This window comes from Cardiocondyla obscurior, linkage group LG06, assembly GCF_019399895.1.
Source record: "Cardiocondyla obscurior isolate alpha-2009 linkage group LG06, Cobs3.1, whole genome shotgun sequence".
Lineage (NCBI taxonomy): Eukaryota > Metazoa > Arthropoda > Insecta > Hymenoptera > Formicidae > Cardiocondyla > Cardiocondyla obscurior.
This window is the reverse complement of record NC_091869.1, coordinates 3,945,198-3,968,278: the sequence shown is the minus strand read 5'-3', so window position 1 is coordinate 3,968,278 and position 23,081 is coordinate 3,945,198. Positions and strand designations below refer to the sequence as shown.

General features: G+C 41.9%; 2 protein-coding genes across 5 annotated transcripts in view; one reads left to right on the top strand and one right to left on the bottom strand.

Moving 5' to 3' along the window:
* The first annotated feature begins 275 nt into the window (after nucleotides 1-275).
* Nucleotides 276-4,325, top strand: Cog7 (conserved oligomeric Golgi complex subunit 7). Of its 2 annotated transcripts, none has more exons than XM_070657874.1 (11): nucleotides 276-567; nucleotides 825-914; nucleotides 1,464-1,649; nucleotides 1,720-1,851; nucleotides 1,942-2,125; nucleotides 2,199-2,392; nucleotides 2,468-2,959; nucleotides 3,045-3,165; nucleotides 3,232-3,405; nucleotides 3,474-3,932; nucleotides 4,008-4,325. In XM_070657874.1, exons 1-11 carry the CDS (start codon nucleotides 361-363, stop codon nucleotides 4,169-4,171), a joined length of 2,403 nt encoding a protein of 800 aa, XP_070513975.1. In that variant the 5' UTR covers nucleotides 276-360; the 3' UTR covers nucleotides 4,172-4,325. The 2 variants fall into 2 exon arrangements, with proteins under 2 accessions (XP_070513975.1, XP_070513974.1); XM_070657873.1 differs by having other exon boundaries at nucleotides 3,999-4,325.
* Nucleotides 4,326-4,492: 167 nt separating this feature from the next.
* Nucleotides 4,493-23,081, bottom strand: part of LOC139103323 (uncharacterized) — a 32,967-nt gene continuing 14,378 nt past the window's right edge. The window contains exons 1-8 of one of the 3 annotated variants that reach the window (XM_070657871.1): nucleotides 18,941-19,965; nucleotides 15,498-16,043; nucleotides 13,947-14,181; nucleotides 9,805-9,922; nucleotides 9,461-9,614; nucleotides 9,224-9,383; nucleotides 7,472-9,092; nucleotides 4,493-7,039 (exon numbers count right to left, since the gene is read on the bottom strand). In XM_070657871.1, the coding sequence (XP_070513972.1) occupies nucleotides 7,671-9,092; nucleotides 9,224-9,383; nucleotides 9,461-9,614; nucleotides 9,805-9,922; nucleotides 13,947-14,181; nucleotides 15,498-15,910 (2,502 nt within the window). In that variant the 5' untranslated portion in view covers nucleotides 15,911-16,043; nucleotides 18,941-19,965 and the 3' untranslated portion in view covers nucleotides 4,493-7,039; nucleotides 7,472-7,670. Of the gene's footprint in view, nucleotides 7,040-7,471; nucleotides 9,093-9,223; nucleotides 9,384-9,460; nucleotides 9,615-9,804; nucleotides 9,923-13,946; nucleotides 14,182-15,497; nucleotides 16,044-18,940; nucleotides 19,966-23,081 lie in introns of those variants that run through there. The other 2 variants (XM_070657872.1, XM_070657870.1) reach the window with 2 other exon arrangements.

Genomic DNA, 23,081 nt, shown 5'->3' with positions numbered 1-23,081 from the left:
CCTCTACTTCTCTCTCGTTTACTGTCGAGGCTGGCCGACGCACTTTTCCGTGACACTCCGCGCACGATAAAACGGACGGCTTCCCACCGTCGGGCTGCGTTAGCCTAGAAACCTAGGCGGTCAATCTCCTCCTTCTCCTCCGCGTCGTCGTCTTCGACGTCGCCCGTCGGGCGCGATGCACCGCACGATCGATCCGCTTCTGAATTTATTGCCGTCCCCCGCTTCTCTCCTAGCACGCACTACGCACGCACGCACGCACCGCACCGCACGGCCGCGATCGCTGCCGCGAGTATTCGCCGTCGGCGAGATCGCGAACGCGGCACCGAGACCGCGACGACGGAAGAACGGGGCCGTCGCTTGATGCGTGACGCGCGCCACTCGACCGCGCGGTACCACGACGACGGCGGCCGCCGGCGGTGGCGGTGGCGACGGACGATAACGGCGCGCGCGACCGTACGTGGAACACAGGACCAGCCGACCTTGGCGCGCGTCGACGAGGGCCCGGATCGCCTCCTCGAAGCGCGTGCGACTGCCAACGGAACTCGGATCGCGGCTCCCTTCGCCATGGTAAGCGAGCGCGGCGTCGGTTCGTTGCCTTTTCCGGTTTCTTATTTTCTCTCTTTTATTTTCTTTATCTTCTTTCTCTTCTCTCTCTTCTCTGTTACCGCGCCCTTTCGCGACACGCTCGCGAGCTTCGCGGTGCTAGGCAAGCCTCGCGATCGCGAATTTTCTGCCTCGAGCGGGCTCGACACTGTAAAGATTCGCGGCCGAAGCGAAGTTTTGACGATTCCACGATTCTAACCTCAAAATGTGCCCCGTTCCAGGACGTCGCCGCGTTCTCCGAAGATTGCTTCGATGTGAAGGAGTGGATCAACCGGACGTTCAAGTCCGCCGAGGCGCAAGAAAACAAGGACGTAAGTTTCACAGGCCGCCATCCCCATTGCCGTCGACACTCCGTCTCCATCGCGCGTCGCCGTGACGACCGTCGGCTTCCGAACTGACGACTCCACTCGCCCGCGATGATAGAAAAAAAGCCCGCCCGTGACTGACTGCCCTCGAGGACGATTTTATTTTCCACACCACCGCAGGGGTTCCGAGCTCCTCGGAATATTTTTGTTGGTTCTCACATGTCAAGTCGAAATTTATGTCGGGACGTTACCGACAGACAATAAATCTGCGCATATTTTTGTGCGTTTGGAATAAATTATTATTATACATTATTTTGTCATTAAATGATTACGCTATCTCGTAATATGAATTTTAACTTTGCCGAAACAATCGAATCAGTTTTTGGGGAGTAATGACAAGGGAATGATTAATTATATTTGAATAATAAGAAATATCAGATACACAAATCCTCATGTTATATATATTATATATTAGTTGCATGTGAGGTACTTGATTATGAGAGTAGAAGCAGCTGTTTTTAAAGACATTTGTGTTAAGCTTTGTATATTTTACAGGCCTTCGTTTCGTCATTAGTTATGAAGCTGCAACTGTATGTGCAGCAAGTTAACAGTGCTTTAGAAGAGACCAGTCAATCTGTTCTCTCTAGCTTGCCAAGAATTTTAAGAGACACTCAGCTGCTGCAGCAGGAAACATTGGCGTTAAAAGAAAAAATGGTTGCTGTCAAGCAAGAAATTGCAAAGGTTGGTAGCTTCTTGAAATATTTATCTTGATGGGTTACGATAATATTAAAGACGAAATAATAAAACGTAGATCGAGAAAGATACGGCCTCCTCTATGGCAACGCTAGAGAAGATCGACAGGATAAAAACGGAATTGCAAACTGCCAAGCAGGGACTGCACGAGGCTGACAATTGGACGGTATTGGCAAATGATGTGGAAGAGGTATGTAAAAGTTCTAATTTCCGTATGTATCTATGTTATATAATAATAATTGTAGAATTTAATTACATTGTGTTTTCTTCAATAAAACAGGTATTTGAATCTGGCGATATCGAAGCTATATCCAACAAATTGTTCAGCATGCAAAAATCTTTGGCGATGCTTGCAAATGTGGTCGATTACGAGGATAAAAAATTACAACTAGAAGGCTTAAAAAATCGTCTCGAAGCGATAGTCAGTCCACGACTGGTCCAAGCTTTTACAGCCGCAAATTTAGGTAAGACTTGCAGGGTTGAAATAAATTCACGCATTGTAAAAGATGTAATAATATTTATTTTTGTTTTATTTAGAGCAATCCAAAATTTATGTGGATATCTTTAACAAAATGGAACGTCTGCCCCAGCTTCTTAAATATTATCACAACTGCCTGAAGGTCTCTTTGGGCCAAGAGTGGAGACGCACCATCGAGCTGGCGCAAGATGAAAATGTTATCTATTGGCTGCGCGAATATTATGACAAACTGCTGTCTTCTTGGCACGATCAGGTATGCAGAAACTGCCGGACCAAAAAATTGTTGCTGCTGCTGCGCAAATGTTTTCTATAACTGTTTGTGTTAAAGGTGAAATGGTGCCATCAAGTATTTCCTAATACTTCGGTAGATATTCATATCGAAGTTTACGCTGACCTTTTGCGGAGCCTCGATCCCGGTATTCCAGAATGCATAGAGGCGGGTTTGAAGCAACATTCCAACGCGGTGCAGTTATCTATTTTGCTCGAATTGAAACAGATGACGAGGCATTTTGCCACGAACCTGAGCGGCGCCATTGAAACGTCGCTTCGTGGAAAACTGCAAAACGAAAAAGTATTGTCTCTAGCACAAGCTGTGTACGCGCCTTACGTACCTTACATCGCGAAATACAGCAAATTTGAAACCGCGCAGTTGGAGCAGCATTTACAGTTTTTGGATTGTTCGCACGACGATCTAAGCGACACTATTAATTCCCTTTCTCTTAGCATTTCACGGATTATGGGCTACGCTAGCGAGGCCAATACACGATGTAAGCTTTTTACAGAAGGTTGTGGATATCCTGGTTTATTACATTCGTTAAACGTAAGTTTGTATTGAAGACTATTTGCTTGTGTCAGCACCATGTTCACAAAATGTACTTTTATATAAAATAATTGGTATTTTGTAGATTTATTTCAATAAATATTTAGAGAAATATCAGCAAGGTTTAAGGCAAATTGAGAGAAAAAAAGTAAAACATGAAGATTGGAATTTATTCCAAATGTGTCTCACGTTGATGCAAAATATAGGTAATATTTATATATATTTTTATATATAAAAATAAGATTATTAATTTAAATTAAACTGTTTTTCAGGTGATCTCTTGCATCAAGTGCAACAGTTTGAAAAGGCGCTCGTGATCGACATAACGGAGGCTAATAATAAATTACAAAACACGAATAGTACCGTTTTCTATCAGTACAAAAAATTATTGTTAACTTCATCAGGATGCGCCGATCTGGACGATCTTGTTGCATCTTTTCAAAGAGGTACGTGTACCTAATAATAATAGTTATTTAAAAAACAATTTATCTAATTTTTTTTTTTTTTTTTGCAGAAGACAAAACAGTTCTTGATTCCATTATAAAATCCATTCAAAAACTCTGCACCGATTTACATCACATCACGTATGAAGTAATTTTTGCGCCGATATTCTCTCAATTATTGCAAGTTCAAAAGGCACCAGGATGGTCACAGGAGACCAGCAAAATGTCCAATCTGAGTTCAGATCTACCCGATTATAGTTTCGCTCCTCAAGAGTACATTACGCAGGTTGGGCAATATTTAATGACGTTGCCGCAGCATTTGGAACCGTTTCTGTTGAGGGACAATCCAAGTTTGACGCAAGCGTTGAAGGCAGCCGATCCGCAATACGTTCAAAGCTCAAACGAATCCGGCTTTACTAGTATACTTTTGGACATTATTGCCCGAGGGACGTGCCAAATGTTTCAGGATCAAACCTTGGGTATCTGTCAATTAAATTCCGTTGCTTGCAAACAGCTTGCAACTGATATCGGTAAGCTTCACGTTATATGTCGATTTATCTGTAATGTCTGGTGTGAATAAAAATTATATTCTACAGATTATTTAGGTAATGTACTGGAGGAACTCGGTTTATGCTTGTCAGAGAATCTCCAGCACATGTCCTTACTGCTGAGACTACCGGCGGAGGATTATCAAAACGGTAGCTCTGGATGCAACGCACGAGTCGTAGCCGCAGTCAGACAAATGCGTAACATTACGTCTTCGGGCTGACACGATCCGCGCTAAACTAGTTATGATGTCGTAACGTGAAAAATTACTTTCTATGTTGAAGCTCACGAGTACTTGTATAATATAGGTATCGTTATTTTGTTACTGTAAGTATAAAATCAAAATGTTAAAATGTATATACAACCGTATTTTCGAGCTTTTCTTCTCTTCATTAAATACACGCCTTACATATATTGCAAGATATTGCAAGAAGTATATTTTACGAACAAAAGGTATCGTTTAAAAGATTTTCACGAGGTGAAAATTCGCTTAACTTAATTGACATGGATTATAGTATTCGCTAATCAGGACAAGTGCCAGGCATTCATCAAACATCGTACTTTAATGTCATTTATTCGCTACATTATGTTTCAACGGAAATACTGTTAACTGATCTCACTCCGTACCATCGGCAGTTTTCCGAATGACACAGAGTGATCTTGTTCCAAACATACTCTTGCGTCTGCGTTTTCTTACGTAATGTATCGAAGTACAGAACTATAAAACAAATTACAAAGATCGCAGCACCATAATAGCTCGGGGGCACAATTTGTGCACCGGAGGCGTTAAATACTTATAAAGAACGAGAGATATTTTTAAGACCTATATAGGAAACCGACCGTTTAATACCGGTAGAGATTCATAGTTGAGCATTTTCTCTTTCATTCACACTCTTATCACATATCCCCGCGCATATATATATATATATATATATATATATATATATATATATATATATATATATATATATGTATATATATTTATATATAAAGTTCAAGACAAGTACGTATTAACGTCTTTCAACGAGTCGTGTTATAAAGATACGGATAAAATGCAGCAAATGCATATTTCGTGCGAACATTACACGCTTGGATCAAATAAAAATATCTACTTTGCATGGAGACCCGCATTCATATATGCTATTTTTCTTTTTCGTTTTACCATATATTTCCCGTTTATACACAATTTATTTATACATCACGAGGTGTACCAAAAGCATTTGCTACATTTTTCTTTCCTGGTGGTATCGCGAACTTTACGTACAATCTATACACACGCAAAATCAACAACTGTTAGTCGAGTAACATGTCGAACGTTCCATTCGACGAGTGTAATTGATACGTTAACACCACGCTTCGTGTCTTTCTAAATTTATATTAAACATATGCAATAAATACGCCAATTTCGTCTAAGATGCGTAATAAATGTTAAAGTACGGCACGATAAACTATATACGAATCTATTAACACATACGACAAATTTAGACAGTCGTAGGACTTGTGCGTAAATCTCTCGTGAGCGTGCGATACACACGTTCGCTCAAATGAAAGAATACTATATTGATATGAATATAAATACAGCTAAAAATTAGTTAAGCACGACAAATACTTGAAATTCATCTCGTGAATTGCGCATGTAAGCTACATTCTAAATTAAGGACGCCTATATAAATTAAGCGTTAAAACTGATTTGAAGTTAAGAGAACGCAGTTGGTCTTCGCAAAACAAATTCATTGTGAAAATACATCCCTAGTATTTCTTGAATGAAAACTGATGTCACGCGCCAACAATACTTTTAACAATTTACCACAATTTACCGTGCATTATGGAACGAATCGTTGGTCCTTGCGCAGAATCGTATCTCTAGAGTTTCTTTTCTTTGTTTTATTTATTTTTATTATAAAGAAATTCACGCGACTTCTCGAATTTCAGATTCCGAGGGAGAACAATTATTAGTTAAGGTCCACACAATACTCTACGCGTACACAATCGTAGTTAGACAGTCCGTCAAACCTGCTTTTTGGTATCCAAAGGAGAATCAGGGGTAAACTGTTCCAGCATTTCGGTAACCTGATGTATCAAGTTAACTTTATCCGAAAGCTGGAACAGCTTACCCTTACATGGGCAATAGCGTGGCACTATTTCATTATGATCTGCGTTCACGCTGATTTTCCTGATTGACTAGAGCTCGCTTCGATCAACCTGTTCGATTAGCGTTCGCAATAACGAGGTCGTTTCTCGCAGCGGTTTCGCGAGTCGTCGGATTCGTAGAGCCTTTTTGTTTTATTGTTTATAATGATCGCCTACGCCGGGGATCAAACGGCGAAATCCCTGATCTGATTAGCAGACTTTTCTTGCTATTTACGACTACGCCGCGATTATGGCAAGTTTCGTTACGATATAATCAAAGCCTATTCGTAAGCAGATATACTGCATGCAATATGTATCGAGTCCTCCCTATCTACGACAGCGTCACTACCGAACGTTAGCATACAAAAGCTAAACTGGACCCTCCCGCGAGGGCTTAAGATACACGTGGGAGATTATCGAATCGTGTAACAACGTATCGGATGGCCGTGAGCAACAGTGCAACGCGATCCGACATAATCGATGTACAAACATTATTAATATGTTTCTTTCTTCTTCCCGAGAGTGACAGGGCTCTCAGAATCTGTCATCAGAATCTCTGTTCACCCTCTGCGTATATCTGATAAGCTCCTTGAGAGTATATGAGAGAAACTCTCTCTTTTTCGACTAGTGGAAACGACTAACAAGTTAAACAAATGGTCAAAAAGCTAAATTGAGAAAGGTACCGGTGCTAGAAACATTATCTTGTATATATCGCGTTGTTTGTTCTTTTCTTTCTTTTTTTCTTTTCTTTTGGCAAATTGATATTCGCTGCTGACTGATCGCATATCGTTATGACTCGTGCGAAGATACAATGGACTCGCACGTTGACGTAGATATCTTTTTTGCTTCATCACCAAGGGACCTGGTCTTATTCCTTAATGTAGTCAGCAGCAGGGAGGTTTCATGCCACTTTTTTCTTGCATGTCTTCTTGCTGCGAGGTAAGGTAGCGAAACTTGTTATCTGAAATATAGGAATATAATGTTATTATAGTTTGTCATTTTTATATTTTATGTAAATTGTGCAATTAAGGTAGTACGTGGTCAATATCCTTTGCCATTTTTTTAATGGTTTTGCCAGTAAATTACAAAAAAAAGAGGCAAAAACACTTGAAAAATTCAATAAAAATTCAATTCGGTACGCGCAATAATTATTATTGTTTCTTATAATGATTAACATTATCTACTTGAAATACGATTTTAAACAAGCAAATTTCATTCGTATAATAAAAAAAAATTATGGATTAATTGTATTATAATGTTATCTCAGAAATTATAGTAACATGCAAAACTAAATGCGTAAATTAGATTAGGTTACGGGTTACGTGTTATGGTTATAAATATAAACTGCAATAAATCGTTGATGAGATTCAGAAATCAGAAAAACAATTCATACGATCTTAATGAAACGGTCCATCTCTTCCGCCGAATTATCTGGATTTCCAATTAGGATAATATATGATGTACAGGAAGTTGGAAAGAATATAAAAGGAGCAAGCTGTTATATTTTACGTTTTAACAAAAAAAAACCGCGATTAATTGTTTAATATAGCTATAATATAGTTTTCCTGTGAGATATCGACAAAATTTTTTTTTTAATTAATGTCAGTGATAATTTCTTTTTTCTTGTAAGACGGCGGTTGTGGTGTTTCGTGAATCGATAAATTGGGCTCGATGTTTTTCTTGCAATTTTCGGACTCTTCTGCATTTATTGCAGCTTCTTCCTTTTTATCACCATCAGTTACGCGACCTGCTTTCGTTTCGTTCACATCTCTGTCGGAATTTTTAACATTGTCATCGCGCTCCGGTTTCAACGGAATCTCCTCCACATTCACGTCCTGTTTTGAGGCAGATTTCGGGAACGCGTCCACAATACTTGAGACTATGCTACCAGATCTCGACGCGGATCTGCTGGTCTCGGAATACGTGGAGCTGGAGTCTTCTTCCTTGGAAGAAGTCTCGTTTTGCTCCTTGTGGAAAGCGTTGTGGAAGATATTCTTCGGGATCGTTAGCAATTTAGATATGCTCTCTTTAGCGCGCGTTCTATTAGATTTCTTCTTCTTCTTCTTCATGTCGGGAGTATGCGCCAAAAATATGTCTTTCGTGGTACTCGCGTTCGATACGGTTCTCAAAGTTCCAGTTTTAATAACCAGCGTTGCTTTCAAAGCGTTTTGTGACTCGTTTTCGTCATTGTTGTCTTCTTCATTACTTATTACTGCCTCGTTACCTGCCGGGGCTTTCGGTGCGGGCCTTTTATGATATTTTCCTGCACGATTGTCGTCGAGATCGTGACACGATGTATTCGGTGCAACGAAAGGTTCGCCCGCAGTATCGCCAGCATAAACGCCAGTTTTAATTTCCTGTACGTGTTCTCTACTTTTGTCAGCCGCGTCCAGTTTTTCCTGGGAGGACATAATGCCTGTCGCAGCTTTATGCGCGTCATCTAATAATTGTTTAAGTTCCACAGCGAATTTTCGCTGACAAATCTCGCCGGTTATTTGCTCCAGATCAACTACTATTTCAGACTTTTCAGGTATTTGGCAAACAATTGGAACTGTTCGATCGCTTTTCACATCGTTGTCAATACATTCGATTTGCTCGCCGGACTCGCTTTGCTGAAAATCAGATTCCCTTATTGAACTATCGATATTTATTTCGTCCGCGCTTTTTGTCGCCGCGGCTGATATCGACAAGTTTTCCGTGGAGATATTCTTAACTTCTATAGTCTGAACTATTTGCATGTCCGCTTGAGCCGGGTCTGTGTCGACAAATTCGCCGCTCAATTCCACCGACGATGATTCATTATCTTCCATTCCCGCTGCGGATTGGATATTCTCAGCTACAGATCCGTCGTTATCGATGCAATCGGTAATAACTGTCTGATGGCCTATCAGTTTCTTATTTTCGGACAGCAGTAACAGAAGCTCGACAGCTTGCTCGGGAGTAAGAACGTTCAGGTTTAGGAACGGTAAGGAGACATTTTCGGGAGGTGTGCAGTCGAAATCCTCGTCCCTGTCCTTCAAAGACCACAAAAAGTACGTGTCATTAACTAAATTGATGCGTGATTTTTTTTTTTTTAATCTTTTTGTTAATGATTGATGTGCGTGATTATTAGTTTCTAAAATACGTTACGCTTTGCCGGGCTTACTTCGGGCGTCTTCTTCGTGGTAGAACGGGGCTTCACGCGTGTTCTCGCACCGACGCTCGACGTTCTCACTAGAGAATCACCTTGAGAAGTCGTACGTTGAGTCTGCAACGCTTCGCCGCTACTGTAACCGCTAGATATGTCGTCCGAGGACCTTATATTTCTGTGAACGTGAAGAGATTCGTTATTGCCAGTGTTTAACGTCGCGGGTCGAGTCAGCGAAGCCGCGTGCTAACGTACGTTAAACTAGCTACGGACTCCCTAGGCCTTGGCTGTCGCACGTCGACATCCACTTCGGAAAAATACATTTCTACTCGGGACGCGTTGCTGCTGGACTGAGTCCTGCGTGGGCTGTAGCCTCTTCTGCCGACGTGCTCTCTTCGGCGAGGTTCCACTAAAAAAGACACCACAGACGGTCTATTAAAATTAAATCTTATTTTTCTTCATTTAAAATTAAGTCACTAGACGGTTCGTTAACGCGTTTAGCTTTTCTGTATTCCAAGAGCAACGATTTATAAAAATGCCACGCGACGTACAAGACACAATCGCCGTAATTAGCATGACACTAGATAGAAATCTACTACCTTCCATGTCCGTCTCGTCGCGCGCGTCGGGTGTGTTTCTATTTTCATCTTCCTTCTCGCCGGTTAGATCACTGAGGCTGTAACTTTTCCTCAATTGTTGCACTAGTCCGCCGCCACCCTGAAAAAAAGAAGTCGTTCGTGAGACATATGCGCCGCAAACGACGCGACCGGCACGTTATTCACTGCGAAAGAGCAAAAAAAAAAAAAAAAAAAAAGAAAATAAAAAAAAGAAAAAAAAAGAAAAAATTAAGTCATCGTGAGAAAAACTCGAGAGAGAGATAGAGAAAGAGAAAGAGAGCCGATTAAGTAAAAGGAAACGAAATAAAAAATCTTACCAACCAAAAAGATGTTAATGTGTTATCTGCCGTCACCCGGTCACGGAAGGCAAAGCTCCCCTTACGATGGATTTCGATCAATCCAAAGGCGATTTCTTGCTTTCCCCCGGACGCATATACGTGTCTTTCTGTTAAACATGCGCTGCCCAGAAGGCGACCGGCGATACAAATGCGTGCAGTATGCGTGAATGACTGTCGCGTCTGCCACGGCGGCCTCGTCTAGCGATTAGTTCTATTAATCGGCGGTAATACTTTCGGAAGAAGATGCGTTAACGTTTTGGAAAGAACGTGATGCTGGTGCGGTAATTAACGCCTACTGTGTGCGAGTTCGCCGTACAAAATGCAGCGGGAGGCAACGCGAGGCGGAACGCGGTAGAAGATGAACGGTCAAGAACAGAGGCCCGGGAGCTCGTTCAAATAATGCTTTTATTTTAAAAAGAAAGGAACCAGCTCGTCATGATAATCAGAATCTTTGGGAACGGGTACAAAAGTCTTACTTGCTAGGACGCTGAACGCTCGCATACGGAAAAATCGCAGGCGAGAAGGCACTGAATCCGCGCGGACAAAGGGCTTGTCTTTGTCGCCGCAAAGACTGATTACGCTTTTCCCGCGTGGCGGTCTTCCGACAGTTTTCCAAGACTACATATAACGCACGTTACACTTTAAACGTCGTAGCAACGCAACGCGCAATTATTTTGTAGAAGAATAACTGATTACATGTACTTCGACCGGCATAACGTACAAGTTCTTTCTCCGTTTCGGTATGAAATAACACCCGCGTCTCTTTTCGTCTATGTCTTTACATAAACGGGCGACGTCGAACGTATTTTATCGGCGCTGGTCCACTCGAAAATGGCAGAGCACGTTCGATGTTCATCGGCGATTAAATGAGATTTGCCGCGATTTTTCCATGTGCTCGCGGTCTAACACAGATCTTGGTAACTTCGCAGGTGAAACGCGCAAACGAGATGCACAACACACGACTAATACTAATGGTGATAACGACGATGATAATGATGACGATTATGTATACGCATAATCGTCCATCTCGATTCTCATATCAACTTATGTTTTGTTTTCAATTTTGCAGAACACATTTTTTAGAACGTGTAGTTTATCGAACATGCGACGTAAAAAAAAAATGCATTTCAAGCTTTGATCAACAAGTGCTTGAATCAAATTATCTAAGAAATTCGTTGTTTTTTTATTTTTTTTTTTTGTAACAATTTTATTTATGATAAAATCGAGAAATTTATCTAACTCTAGGACTATAATACACATATGAGTTTTTGAGAACCAGAACTTCAAGTCCTAGCGCTGGCAAAAATTACTCCTTGCTTTTTATTGCTTATCCGATTTAAATTTTGATTTTACATTAGACTTACATATAAAAATACATGACTAGTTCTGCAAAATTCACACGATAGTTTCAAAAATACTGTGTAGTCTTAGAGTTAATACTAAACGGTCGGTCACAAGTAATTTTTCTCATCGCAACATTACTTATTGAAAAATTGAGATTGAAACAATATAATAATAATAAAAAAAAAAAGAAACATACAATTATCGCAAATTGATTACACAGAATTTCCAATTAACGTTCACAAGTTTTTTTTTTAGTTGATATGTCACAAGGGTTACAAAATATACGATTTTTAATTATTTATTCGTAAACTCGTGCCAAACGTTATTACGCGTTTTAACAATTGGCCTTGTTATTTTAACATCAAAATGTGCGGGATATGTAAAAATATCGAGATTGCAACTTAAGACTATGTTACATTCCAGTTAAGATGCAACCCTTACGATTTCTGAAATCCATTAAGGTTCACGTGGAAAAGTACAAATCGAAATAAGCCTTACAAGTGGAAACGTCTAACGACTTACGTCGGTTGAACGTGTGTACACGATTAAAAGTTCTCCACTACGGTCACTGTAACAGTTAAATCCCGTCGAAATTTTGGTGTCTTTCTAAAAAAACGAGAAATACAAGATTGTACAAAAAGTCTCTTACCTATCAGTGTATCAAACAATCTTTCTAAAATGTATTGTCCACAATTAAATCACACACAATGTAATTTCTATACGTACAGAGGCAATACAGAGAAGAGATTGTTAAATGATAATTTATCGCGAACAGAAAGTTTCATCCCACGCTTTTACATAAAAAATAAAAAAATATTAAATAAAATAAAAGACCAAAGGGGAAAAATTATATAGTAAATTACATAGAAAAAAAAAAAAAAAATTATTTATATATATATATATATATCAAAGTGAGTGTACAAAAAGTTCTATCATTGATCCTCGATGGAGATTTCCTTTGCGTGTAAAAGTCTTTTACTTATCACTCGTAATAATACATCAGATACAAATCATTCGCAGCCTTTGATAAAAATCGTCACGTTGTCGGTCCATCGATCCGCTTCCCAGACTCTAGGAACCTTGGCCTTCCCGCTGTCCACGAATCCACCGAATCGTCGATCCCACTTGCTCTCCGATTAATTGACCTCGGCGTCATCGCTGAAATCCATATCGTAGCTCTTCGTGGCTCTGCAGGCGCGAATTTTCTGTCGTCTGGTGACCTTAGTCGTGCTGCTACGCTCTTTTCTGGATTTTCGCGTTTTCCGCAGAGCTTCCGTTTCGGGCACTTTGAACACTGACTCCTCCTCCAGCAGCTCGTACTCGGTGTTGAGCAGCTGTATAGTCGGCTGCGTCACCTCCTCATCGTCGTCCGTCGAATCGTGATGCTGCCAGTCGACGATCGCGTCCGGGTCGCCTATTAAGTCACCGCACTTAGTATGCGGTTGGTTGTGGACCACGCTGGCGTCCGGATAATCTGGCCCGTCCAGCTGACTGTTTAACCGCGATGTCGTTCTGGGGTTGGCTAAGCTAGAAATCGCCGTGTCTGGTTGACGATCGGGGAGCTCATTCGTCGGGAATGCAATCGGGAGGTTCTATCGTGTAATGCCGAGATTTTTTTTAATTTTTTTTTTTTTTTAGAGAGTTTAAACGACCAGTAACTCGGCATGTTCGTGTTGGTGATTGTTGTTAGGGGTCAGTGGCGGAGTTTGGTCGTGCGGTCGACGACGATTCGGTGTACACAGATTTCTTAAGCAGCGGTTAGGGCGACGATCGGGCGGTGGTTAGGTGCTCGGTGTTTGGCCGTGCGTGGTTTTTGCGGATGACGATGTTGGCGATATTTTTTTTTTGTTTTGCGATTTTTTTTTTGTTTGGTTTCAGATTTTGATTAGACGGCGATGGCGACGGTGAGAGAGGGCGATGACGTGCGGGAATGGGACAGAACGAAAACAGAAAAAATCAAAAACACATAAAATTATTAGTGAGCGGCAATCCAGAGCGGGTCAATAGAAGTTCTAGGTGTGATCAATGAAAGCGAGAGTTCAGGCTGGTTAACAGTACGAGGTTCGAACAAGAAAAGGCATTCCCGAATTCCGGCAGCCTTCTCTGAGCTATAAAACTACGCAATTATAATTAAAATATTATTAAAAAAAAAAAAAAAATTACGCTAGAAATAAATAATCGATCGCGATCATAAAGTATTGTAACGAATTGCAAAATTATTTATCAACGATATGAGAGTTTCCACGGTAAAACTCTTTCTTGAAAGCTGCCAGTATCTCTTACATTTACGTGCAAAGTGTCCCAGGCTTCCATCTTCCATCCGTATATTTTTTAAACTTTCGAATTAAAAATCCACGTGTAAAGAAGAGGGAAGTTCCCAGGACACTTTACATAAAATATCGTCACACTTTTTCGCGACACTCGATCCATGTACGATCTTACCTTGATAGCGGTCTGCATGAGGACCGTGGTGGCATAGTTAACACCCTTAGTACCGAGATGCAGCACCGCCGTGTAGCCCTGCTCAGTCGCGCGTGCTAGAGCTTCATCAATCTCGGCCTCACGGCGGATTAGAGCTGGATGCACGAAGCGCCGATACAGTATGCTGGATCCCTTGGTAGCCGGGCTCAGCAGCCACAGGACCAGGATGATTTTAATCTCATAGTAAAACGGAAACCTATGCAACAGACGTTCGATGTTTCGTGAAATGTTCCACGACGTTCACGCGCCAGTTTCTCAACGTTACTCCGATTTTCGTCTCCGAAATTTTATACACGACACATACGTTTGCGCGAATATACAAATCGCGACCATTGCAGTAAAACAAGTATAACATGTAAATGCGATATATATATATATATATTACAACATAAAAATACTGTATCCGATAATTAATGATTTGTTACGGCGGCAAATTGACGGCTAAAGACGTCATTAGTTCAACGCTCTTGCTCGATCGGGTTTTCCAAACCCACTTGTCACGTTTTTTAACGTAATCATAATGTAACATCGGTAAAAATACCCGACCGCGGGCAATTGCCGCTCCGTCACGCGGCCGCAATCCGCGTGAATTCGATTCGCGTCGCAGAAAATTCGTCACGGGCGTGAAAGTGAGAGCGGCGCGGAGAAATGCGCTGCGCCAGGGCGAGTATCGGGCGTTTTGACGCCAGAAATACGCGAGAACTCGTTTCCTTCTTGGCTGTAACCCGAGTATGAAGGGAGATCTGGCGCGTGGTGTTCCTCGAAGAGGAGAAAGAAAGGAAGAGAGACGGAGGGAGGAAACGACGAGGAAGGACGGGGATGGGTGAAGAGGGACAAGCAGAATCCTCAGAAGTGCATGTAAGCCAATATCTATCTCGTCCGAAATTAGACTTTCAGAATTCCTCGCTACGAGAACGCGGCTTTCAAGACCGCGCGGTTTGCAGCTGGTTTATTGGCCCCTCGTTCACCCTCGTGTCCGTCGTGACTCTAAGATTCATCCGGTGCGTTGTGTTACGCCGCCAAACCGGCGGCAATGCCGTTTCCCTACGTGCACGATGTTTCAAATTTTCCCCCGAGTTTCGATTACCTCGTGAATTTTTTAAACGAAACTTATATTTTTTAGGAATACGCTCGGAAAAAAACAGAAAAAAAATAAAATAAAATTTAATATATTAATGGATTTATATTGTAAAAAAATATATATATATATATATGAAAATATTAATTAAAATACGAGAAAATGAATACCGTAATATTATTAATAATAATAATGTTAATAATTATATCCTGCAAAACGTGCAAATGCGACAAATTCTGACCAGCACGCGAAAGACATTTTTTTTATTACACTTCGCCTTTTAATTACACGGGTCTCTCAATTATTGCATTTTAATCGACGAATACATAACGTAATAATTTTCTCCTGAAACCTGTTCTAGTCTAGCGACAAGTGACTATGTACACAAATCACGCAAAGGCAAAGTTCCTGTAATAAGAATATAAATCTCTTACCAAAAACTGAAGAAGACGTCGGTGAACGTTTCCGCGCACGTAAATAGCGCAAAGACGATCCAGTACATCATCCACTTGACGTATTCTTTGACATTTTTCGTGCGCACCGCCTTGTAGGAGGCGTACGCCGGGTACAAAGTGCCGAAGACCAATCTGAAAATCGGATAAACGAGCTTGTAAATGAGAGATCGCGGCGAGATCACCGCCAGAAACACCGTCAGCAATCCGAGATTGTTCAGCGTCATTTTTATCGGAAACGATCGTAGCCAGTAGCGGCACCAGGCCATCGCTTGTCTCGCCAAAAGCTCGACGATTCCCGCTCTGCCAATCACTGCGATCGGCAAATCGTCCGATCGCGACGCGTCCTTTTCAAAAATATCTATCGTCGATTGGCGGTCTTTTCTCGAGTCCATCGTGATGTTAATTTATTTCTCTCTGTCTCTCTTTCTCTCTCGCGTCGCGAGGTGACGATGACGTTTCTCTAACCGTGAGATCTTGGCTCCCAGAGTTCCTACGGCGATCGTCGGGCCGGCGCGACGATTCGAGCTGCAACACAAAAGAGAAATTATTTGAAGGGTGTATCGCTAACTTGTGCCGGACGGTCGCAAACGCGATTTAAAAGAGCTCAATGGCTGAAAGATTTGATTAACGTGGTACTTTAAGGTCTCGTTAGCGAAATCGATTATCAGACTTGTTAAGGATGAATGAGAGCCCGAGTGAAACAGTTACGTGAGAGAATGGCATAGTTGCTTCGAGAAAATTAAACGTTAACCTAATAAAATATTTGACGTGTGTCAATTAGAATTATAGCGGCAATTAAGTATTTGTATTAAAACAACTGACAAAATATTAATGAGAAATTCAAATTATTAGACATTTCATATCGCTTCTTTCACGTTAGAGGCAACTGTTTTATCCTATCTTATTATCTCTTAAAACCGACGCTGATTAGTTCTTTCTCACTTTGCTTGCTTCATGCCAAGTGAGAGTCAACGTCGGCTGTAAAGTCGGCGATTTTGAGGTTTAATTTAATTTTAATAATTAATTAATATGTCCAGGCAAAGACGGTCTTCGCGATCTTCCAGATCGAGGACGATCCGGTGGAAGTACCGTCTTTGTCTGGACACACTAATTATATATTACAATTAAATCGAACGAGTGTAACGAATAGATAGGCGCGGGGGAAGGTGGGGTGAGGCGGGAGGGGGAACAGAGTGAGAGCGAGCGCGAGCCTACGTGCTGCGCGCTAGGTATTTCCCCCACCACTCCCACTCTCACTCTGTCCTTCTCCAGCGGTCGAGCAACACACACGTACGTACGCGTTACGCAGACCGCGTGCTCGTGCCGAAATTAATACGTGCTTCCGTTTAACGAAACCGCCCGGCACGAGAACTTATTGTCTCCTCTCTATTTTCCGTGTGAGGAGAGTACGCGCGATACTCAATGTAAAAAGAGCACGTGTCGCAGCCGGTTATCGGTCGTTCCGGAAGTTTCGCGAAGTGTTCGGACGGAATTTTTCGGCTTTATTCTGACTGCGAGTGTCGGACAGTAACGCGCGGAAGTAATGAACAATCGTCGCGATTGGAAAATCACGGTCGGGATGTACGCGAGTGTCCAGTGCGCGGAAGGAGGACTCGACACGTGCTACCTGAGAGGAGGAGGAGGCCCAGGAAGGGTATCTTGCACCAGCGGAGCAACCCAGGGGTAAGCAGCATCAATTTTCCTTCCGAGTTACATTCCGAATTACATCTACAATATAATTGTGTCATTTATCTGTTCCAGAACAAGAGGACCTCCGCTGCTGCGCAGCGTTTAGCGTGGAAAAGTACCGAACGCCGAAATTGTAAAAAATACGAACCGCCTCCGGTTCGTCGGTCGCCTCGGGAGTTCCGAATATTGTGCGGGCGTTTCTTTTACGATTAGTTTTTTATACGGGAGTGCGTTCGCGAATATCCAGCGCGGAAGGATGGCTCGTCACGTCCCATCTGAGAGGATGAGCAGGCCCAGGAGGCATCAGGCATCGGCGGAGCATCTTTTAGGTCAGAATTAATTCTTTTTTTAAATACGTAATTTTTATTAACTTTATTTTTATGTATTTTTATTAAAGAATTAAATATATACGCGTTATTTTTTTTTATTTAAACATTAACAATTGTCAGCAAGTCTACATTAATATTTTCTTTTGTATGTTACAGTCACCGGCAGAATTCTACGACTCCGCTGTATGCAGATTGGTAAGCCAGTAACCTGTATTTTTTTTCAGGATTTTCTTTTTCAGGAATATCGAAAAAAAACCGCGCGAAAGTAATTAGTAATTATCGCGAATTTTAAAATCACGGTCGGGGTGTTCGCGAGTGACTTGTGCGCGGAAGGATGGCTCGTCACGTCCCATCTGAGAGGAGGAGCAGGCCCAGGACGGGTATCATACATCGGCGAAGCAACTTATAGGTAAATATAAATTTTTTTTCTTTTTAGAAAATCTGTAAAGAATAAAGCTTTACCTTTACATTAATTTTAATACTATCATGTCTACATTAATGTTTTATTTTATGTTACAGTCACCGGCAGCATTCTACACCTCCGTTGAAGCTCATGCAAATTGGTAAGGCATCATTTTTTTTCGTGGTTTATAATCGGGGTATTTTAAAAAATAGCGCGCGCATAGTTTCTTCTAGTATTGAATAATTTATGGCAATAAACTGAGCATCCAACATGGCACTTTAAGCAGTCTCGCGCAATTTCGACGTTATTATTCACGAAAAATGATAATAATTAAAATATCCGACGGTGTATTACGTTATCGCAAAACAATTTTGAAATGTGATTTTATATCAGATTGTGGGGTTCGCGTGTGAACGTCGAGTATTTTAGCTCGAACGATTTTCTTTTTCGCTTTTCAATGGATTGGTTATTGAATTTAGGATTCTGGAGCAACGCTTTCAATTGAAGTGCGATCGGTCGATCAATGCATGCGACGACCTCGATTGCTCTGGTCTCATTTAAAGGATTGCGCAAGAAGCTTATTATGGAGATCCAATTAAAACGCGGTATCGCCGATCTGTCATTCGTATCTTTCGCGATAAAAAAGAAAAGTCAGTTACAATACTTTATTCCTTTCAGGTGTTATTCGCAGAAAATTTGTATGCACTTGTACTATAATCACCAATATAGTATTTTATGATATATAAATTAAAAACTTAAAAAAAAATATATATTTATACCATAAATTTCGTGTAATTAATGTTAAGTGAAAATATTTTACAACTTAATTTTGAATTAAGAACGCATTTATAGACCTGAGATAGTAAAATACAGTTCATCAAATTATCCGAATAATATTAATTATCCTTCGCTAATAATGCGTCGAAAATATTCGCAGTCAGTTTTCTCGTTGTGCATTTTTCTATAAACTCTGTAAACAAATTCGGTGCTTTTTTTCTTACAATCCAACTGGTTCGCCCGTCAAATTCATTCGCGTCTCGTCTCCTCGAACTCCTGTCGCACGTCGCGTACGAGACGACGACGACGTTTCGTTAATCCTTTTGCCGTGACAAATTCTGACGAGTAGTTTCCCGCTCCGTCACCGCTTCCGTCGTGCGTGTCGGTGTTATTCCTCGGATTATTTCTTTCTCACCGAGCTGCTGCGCGCAGAAAATTTTATATTACAAATTACTGTGATGTCACGGTGGCCGTGGACTCAGGAATCATATTTAATCAAATCTTTAATCAACCTACGTTACGATTGCGTTTAGCGGAAAAAGCTACTTCGTAGCTGTAGTAAAAAAAAAAAATAAAAAAAAGAAAAAAGAGAAATCATGAATCTGATTAGCGTATGTTTCTAATCTCGGCTGAATCTAAAAGCACGCACTGGGTAGAATCGAACTTTACAATGATTGCAAAAGTAGCACTGCTGCTGAACGCAGTCATTGATCTGGCACAACGTTTGAACTTGTAATTCCAAGATGGTCCACGACTACTGCGACAACACCAGAAATTCTAAATACAAAATCTTCTACGTGGGGCGCGCGCCACGACTCGTTCTTCTCGCGTACGCTTCCAGTTACAGACTAAGCGCGTAGCGGCGTCCGTTCGGGCATCGTCAACGACGACGACAACGAGCCACGGAGGCTCTATTTTCGCACCTTAAGCCGCTATCACGCGAGCCAGGGCCTACGAGCGATACGACACGTTGTCTGGAAGACCAGTCCCCGCGGCTATATATCCCTCGCACGATGATTCACTGTGATCGTGCTGACCCACGTTCGTGTTCGCTTCGCGAATTGCTCCATAAACTGATCCAAACATTTCGGGATAAGCTCGATCGAGTCGAAGCTGCTCGCGCGCGTCGGAATAAATAAGAGCAATCAAGGCATCCGTAGAACACGGTTCGCCAACTATTTGGAAATATTTACACCGAAAAGAATTTTATATTATAAATTCCTATGGTAGAGCAGTAATCGTGAACTATCTCGGAATTGTAGATTTAAATGCCACGGCAAACAACAGCTGGCCGTACGTAGTTGATCTTATAATTTGCTTGACGGACCACGACTACTGCGACGCCGAAGTGAAATCTCGATAGAAAATTTTCCTCGCGCGTGTCGAACGTGGACTGGAATGTTGAAAAGCTTATTTTTAAAATTTTAACTTTCTCGTACTTTTAATTTAGAAATTCCGCGGAGGGTTAAAAATGGTATATGCGGGGAGCTTATTTCTATTCGACGGCGAGTAAAAGTCAAAGAGCGCTCTGATTAAAGTGGAGACGGAGAATTTAAGACGCTTCTCCTTGCAGGTCAGGTGTTCGATACCTTCAGAATACGGTTTCAAGTCCAGAGGCGAAAAAGTATTTTACGACCGGCGTATTTAGAACTAGTGCTTGGCTTTTTCCGCGAGTGGGTCATCTCCGTACGTGCCAGAGGGTCGAGTTAATTATATGCGCCAACCTAGATATCGCGCCGGTCAAATTTTATCGGAATAAGGACCGCGATTCAGTTTCCCGAACGATATGTCGCGTTTATTTAAGTTTAGACGAGTCGCACATTTTGCGCGCACTTAATTGACGGTTCTTCCATAATAGAAAGCGCGACTTCCAGCGCAAGGCATTATCAATGATAACAGATATCGCGCTATTTTAAACACTCCACGGTAACACGTACGTCAAATCGGAAAGCATAACGGAAGTATTATTTCACCTGAGCATCACACGTGCGAACGTGACGGTCTCTCAGAAGTTTTGACGGCACTCCGGGGATCTCTAAAGTCTCCGGAGAAATAAATTGAACAACGAGCGGCGTATAACAGTTATAACTTGTGTGTTAGTAACTCCCGTGAATTAGTTTCGCGTATTGCTGATTAATTAAATTTTACGGCGCACGACGAGATTTCAAAGAGTGATAATTCTCGCGTCGCTTCGGCGTGGCTTCTCGCGTCCGCGGCAGGAATTTCCTTTGCAGGAATAAAAACAATGGCTGTTAACGCGAATTGCCAAGTCACTTAGTCAAGTCGACCAAGCGAATTAAATTAGCGCGCCAGTGTCAATTCTCCGGAGATCGAGAGCGACAGAGAGGGCCGCGGTAGAAATTAAAATCGATGTAACACCCACAAACATGGAAAGATGCACCGCGATCCCACTCATCTCAACTTTGTTGGATAAAAAAAAAAAACTCTCAAATACCCTTCTTCCACTTGCGTTAAAAGTATATCAGTGATTCGAATTGCGCAAAAACCGCCTGTTAATTATAGCAAAATAATTAATTTTGTGTGAGAAAGAGCCGTGTATCGAAATGTTAATTGTCATTATCAATTTCCACGTACCTACGTTTTACTTTTAATAATCGAAATACCGATGAGCAACACAGGTGACAATGCGCGTCTACGCGACGCCGCCGTTTGCGGTCGGCGTTAATTAATATCGACCGGCATCGCGGAACTGAATGCAGCCTCCACTCATGCCGCGATCTGCGCGCGAAATCGACTGCAGTCGCAGGTAATTTGACGATTGTCACCAATGTCGCTCCGCGATGAGGATTACGCAACGAAGCAGTCGTAATGCGCATCGCTCGCGGTGTATTATTCACGCCCGGTCGCTTCCGGTTCCGGTGGGCGAGCCGCACACACGAGACGACTCGTCGCCGGATATCGGGACGAAGAAGCTAGCCGACTGGCAATCGCGCGATAAGACCGCGACGATTTACGGCCGTCGCGATTCCGCCGCGGCCATTTACGAAATTGAATGTCCACCTACCGGCCGACGTTCCGGCCGAGATTATCTATCGACCTGATATCCCGTAAAGAAGGACCTGGCGACTTTAACGTCGCCCTTTTTGTTCCCAACGTCATTCGTCTTCGTTCTTTTTTTTTTCCTTTTTCTTTTTTTTTTCTTTTTTGCGAGAGCGCTCGCGTGAGGCTCGCGTTGAAATTCTTATCGCAGCATCCTCTAATCTCTCGCGGATACCGCGAAGAGCGTGGCTTTTGATTCAATTCTTACGCGGCATTACTTGCCATTTTTCCTCGCGTATTTTACCACCGCCTTGAGGTCCGTTTTCCGTTGTAAAGTTTCACTTCTCGCGCGCGATACGCAGCCGTTATTTTCTCAGATATCTCCTTCGTTTTTTAATATAAAAGTTGTCGTCATCGATTGAATTGAAATTGACACGCTGCTTACGATATTACGTTTTCACGCGCGTATCTGCTCGAGCGAAAAGCGACGGAAAATATCTCGTCGTAATTGCTGCTCAAGGCCGCCGCGATGGTCGAAAGTTTCGAAACAGCTGTGGGATATACCGTCAGTTTACAACTCCGGTGACTTGTGAACGACGATGCAGCTTACGCAGTTTTGTTCGCGGGGCTCAAATTGTATTCATTCACTTTTGTTTCGCTAAGCGATTGTGTGCCAGAGCAGAAATAACGCGCAGAACATACGCGTGAAGAAATAACGCGCAAAAGCTGTTGCAAAAGATAATTTTTTTTTCTTTTTTTTATTGCGTTTTCTTTCAGAGAAGCAAATACAAAAATCAGTTAATATGCAAATCACACACATTTTGATTAATTCGATTCACAATGTTTATTGCTGAGAACGAAACCGCGCAAAAGCCCGAAAGATTTCTCAAAAACCGTTTTACAATAAAAAGATTGATAAATATAAAAGTAGATACATGAATTTAGGCGTAGAATATCGTGTGACAAATATCTTAAAATCTATCGCAGCGTAATTTTTATTTTCTAATTTATTTCGCATGTAATGTCAAACGATTCGAGACGTCTCTTCGCCTGGAAATCATTGATCGCAAAGCGGCCGCGATCTTCAACGCTCGGTGAACGATAAAAATTCGTAATCAAGTAACGTTGTTGGTCCCTCACGTCGAAATCAGAAGCGCGACTCACGCTTATTATTTGCACGTCACACAAAATTGCGATTCCGATTGTTAACGCCACGCGCTTTCATGTTTATTAATGACGACATGTAACTTTCCCCTTTATCGCGGATTACGCATGTATACGAAGTGACCTCGATCGCGAGTGCGGCTATTCGTATGTATCGCGAGGTCAAGATCATTGTCGTTCGTTTGCACACAGCTTGAATCC

Bases quoted from the DNA above. Each gene is read 5' to 3' on its own strand.
- Cog7 (XM_070657873.1), top strand. From the start codon at position 361: ATGCGTGACGCGCGCCACTCGACCGCGCGGTACCACGACGACGGCGGC. The intron at 3,166-3,231 runs GTAATATTTATA...ACTGTTTTTCAG, and splicing joins CACGTTGATGCAAAATATAG to GTGATCTCTTGCATCAAGTG. The intron at 3,406-3,473 runs GTACGTGTACCT...TTTTTTTTGCAG, and splicing joins TGTTGCATCTTTTCAAAGAG to AAGACAAAACAGTTCTTGAT.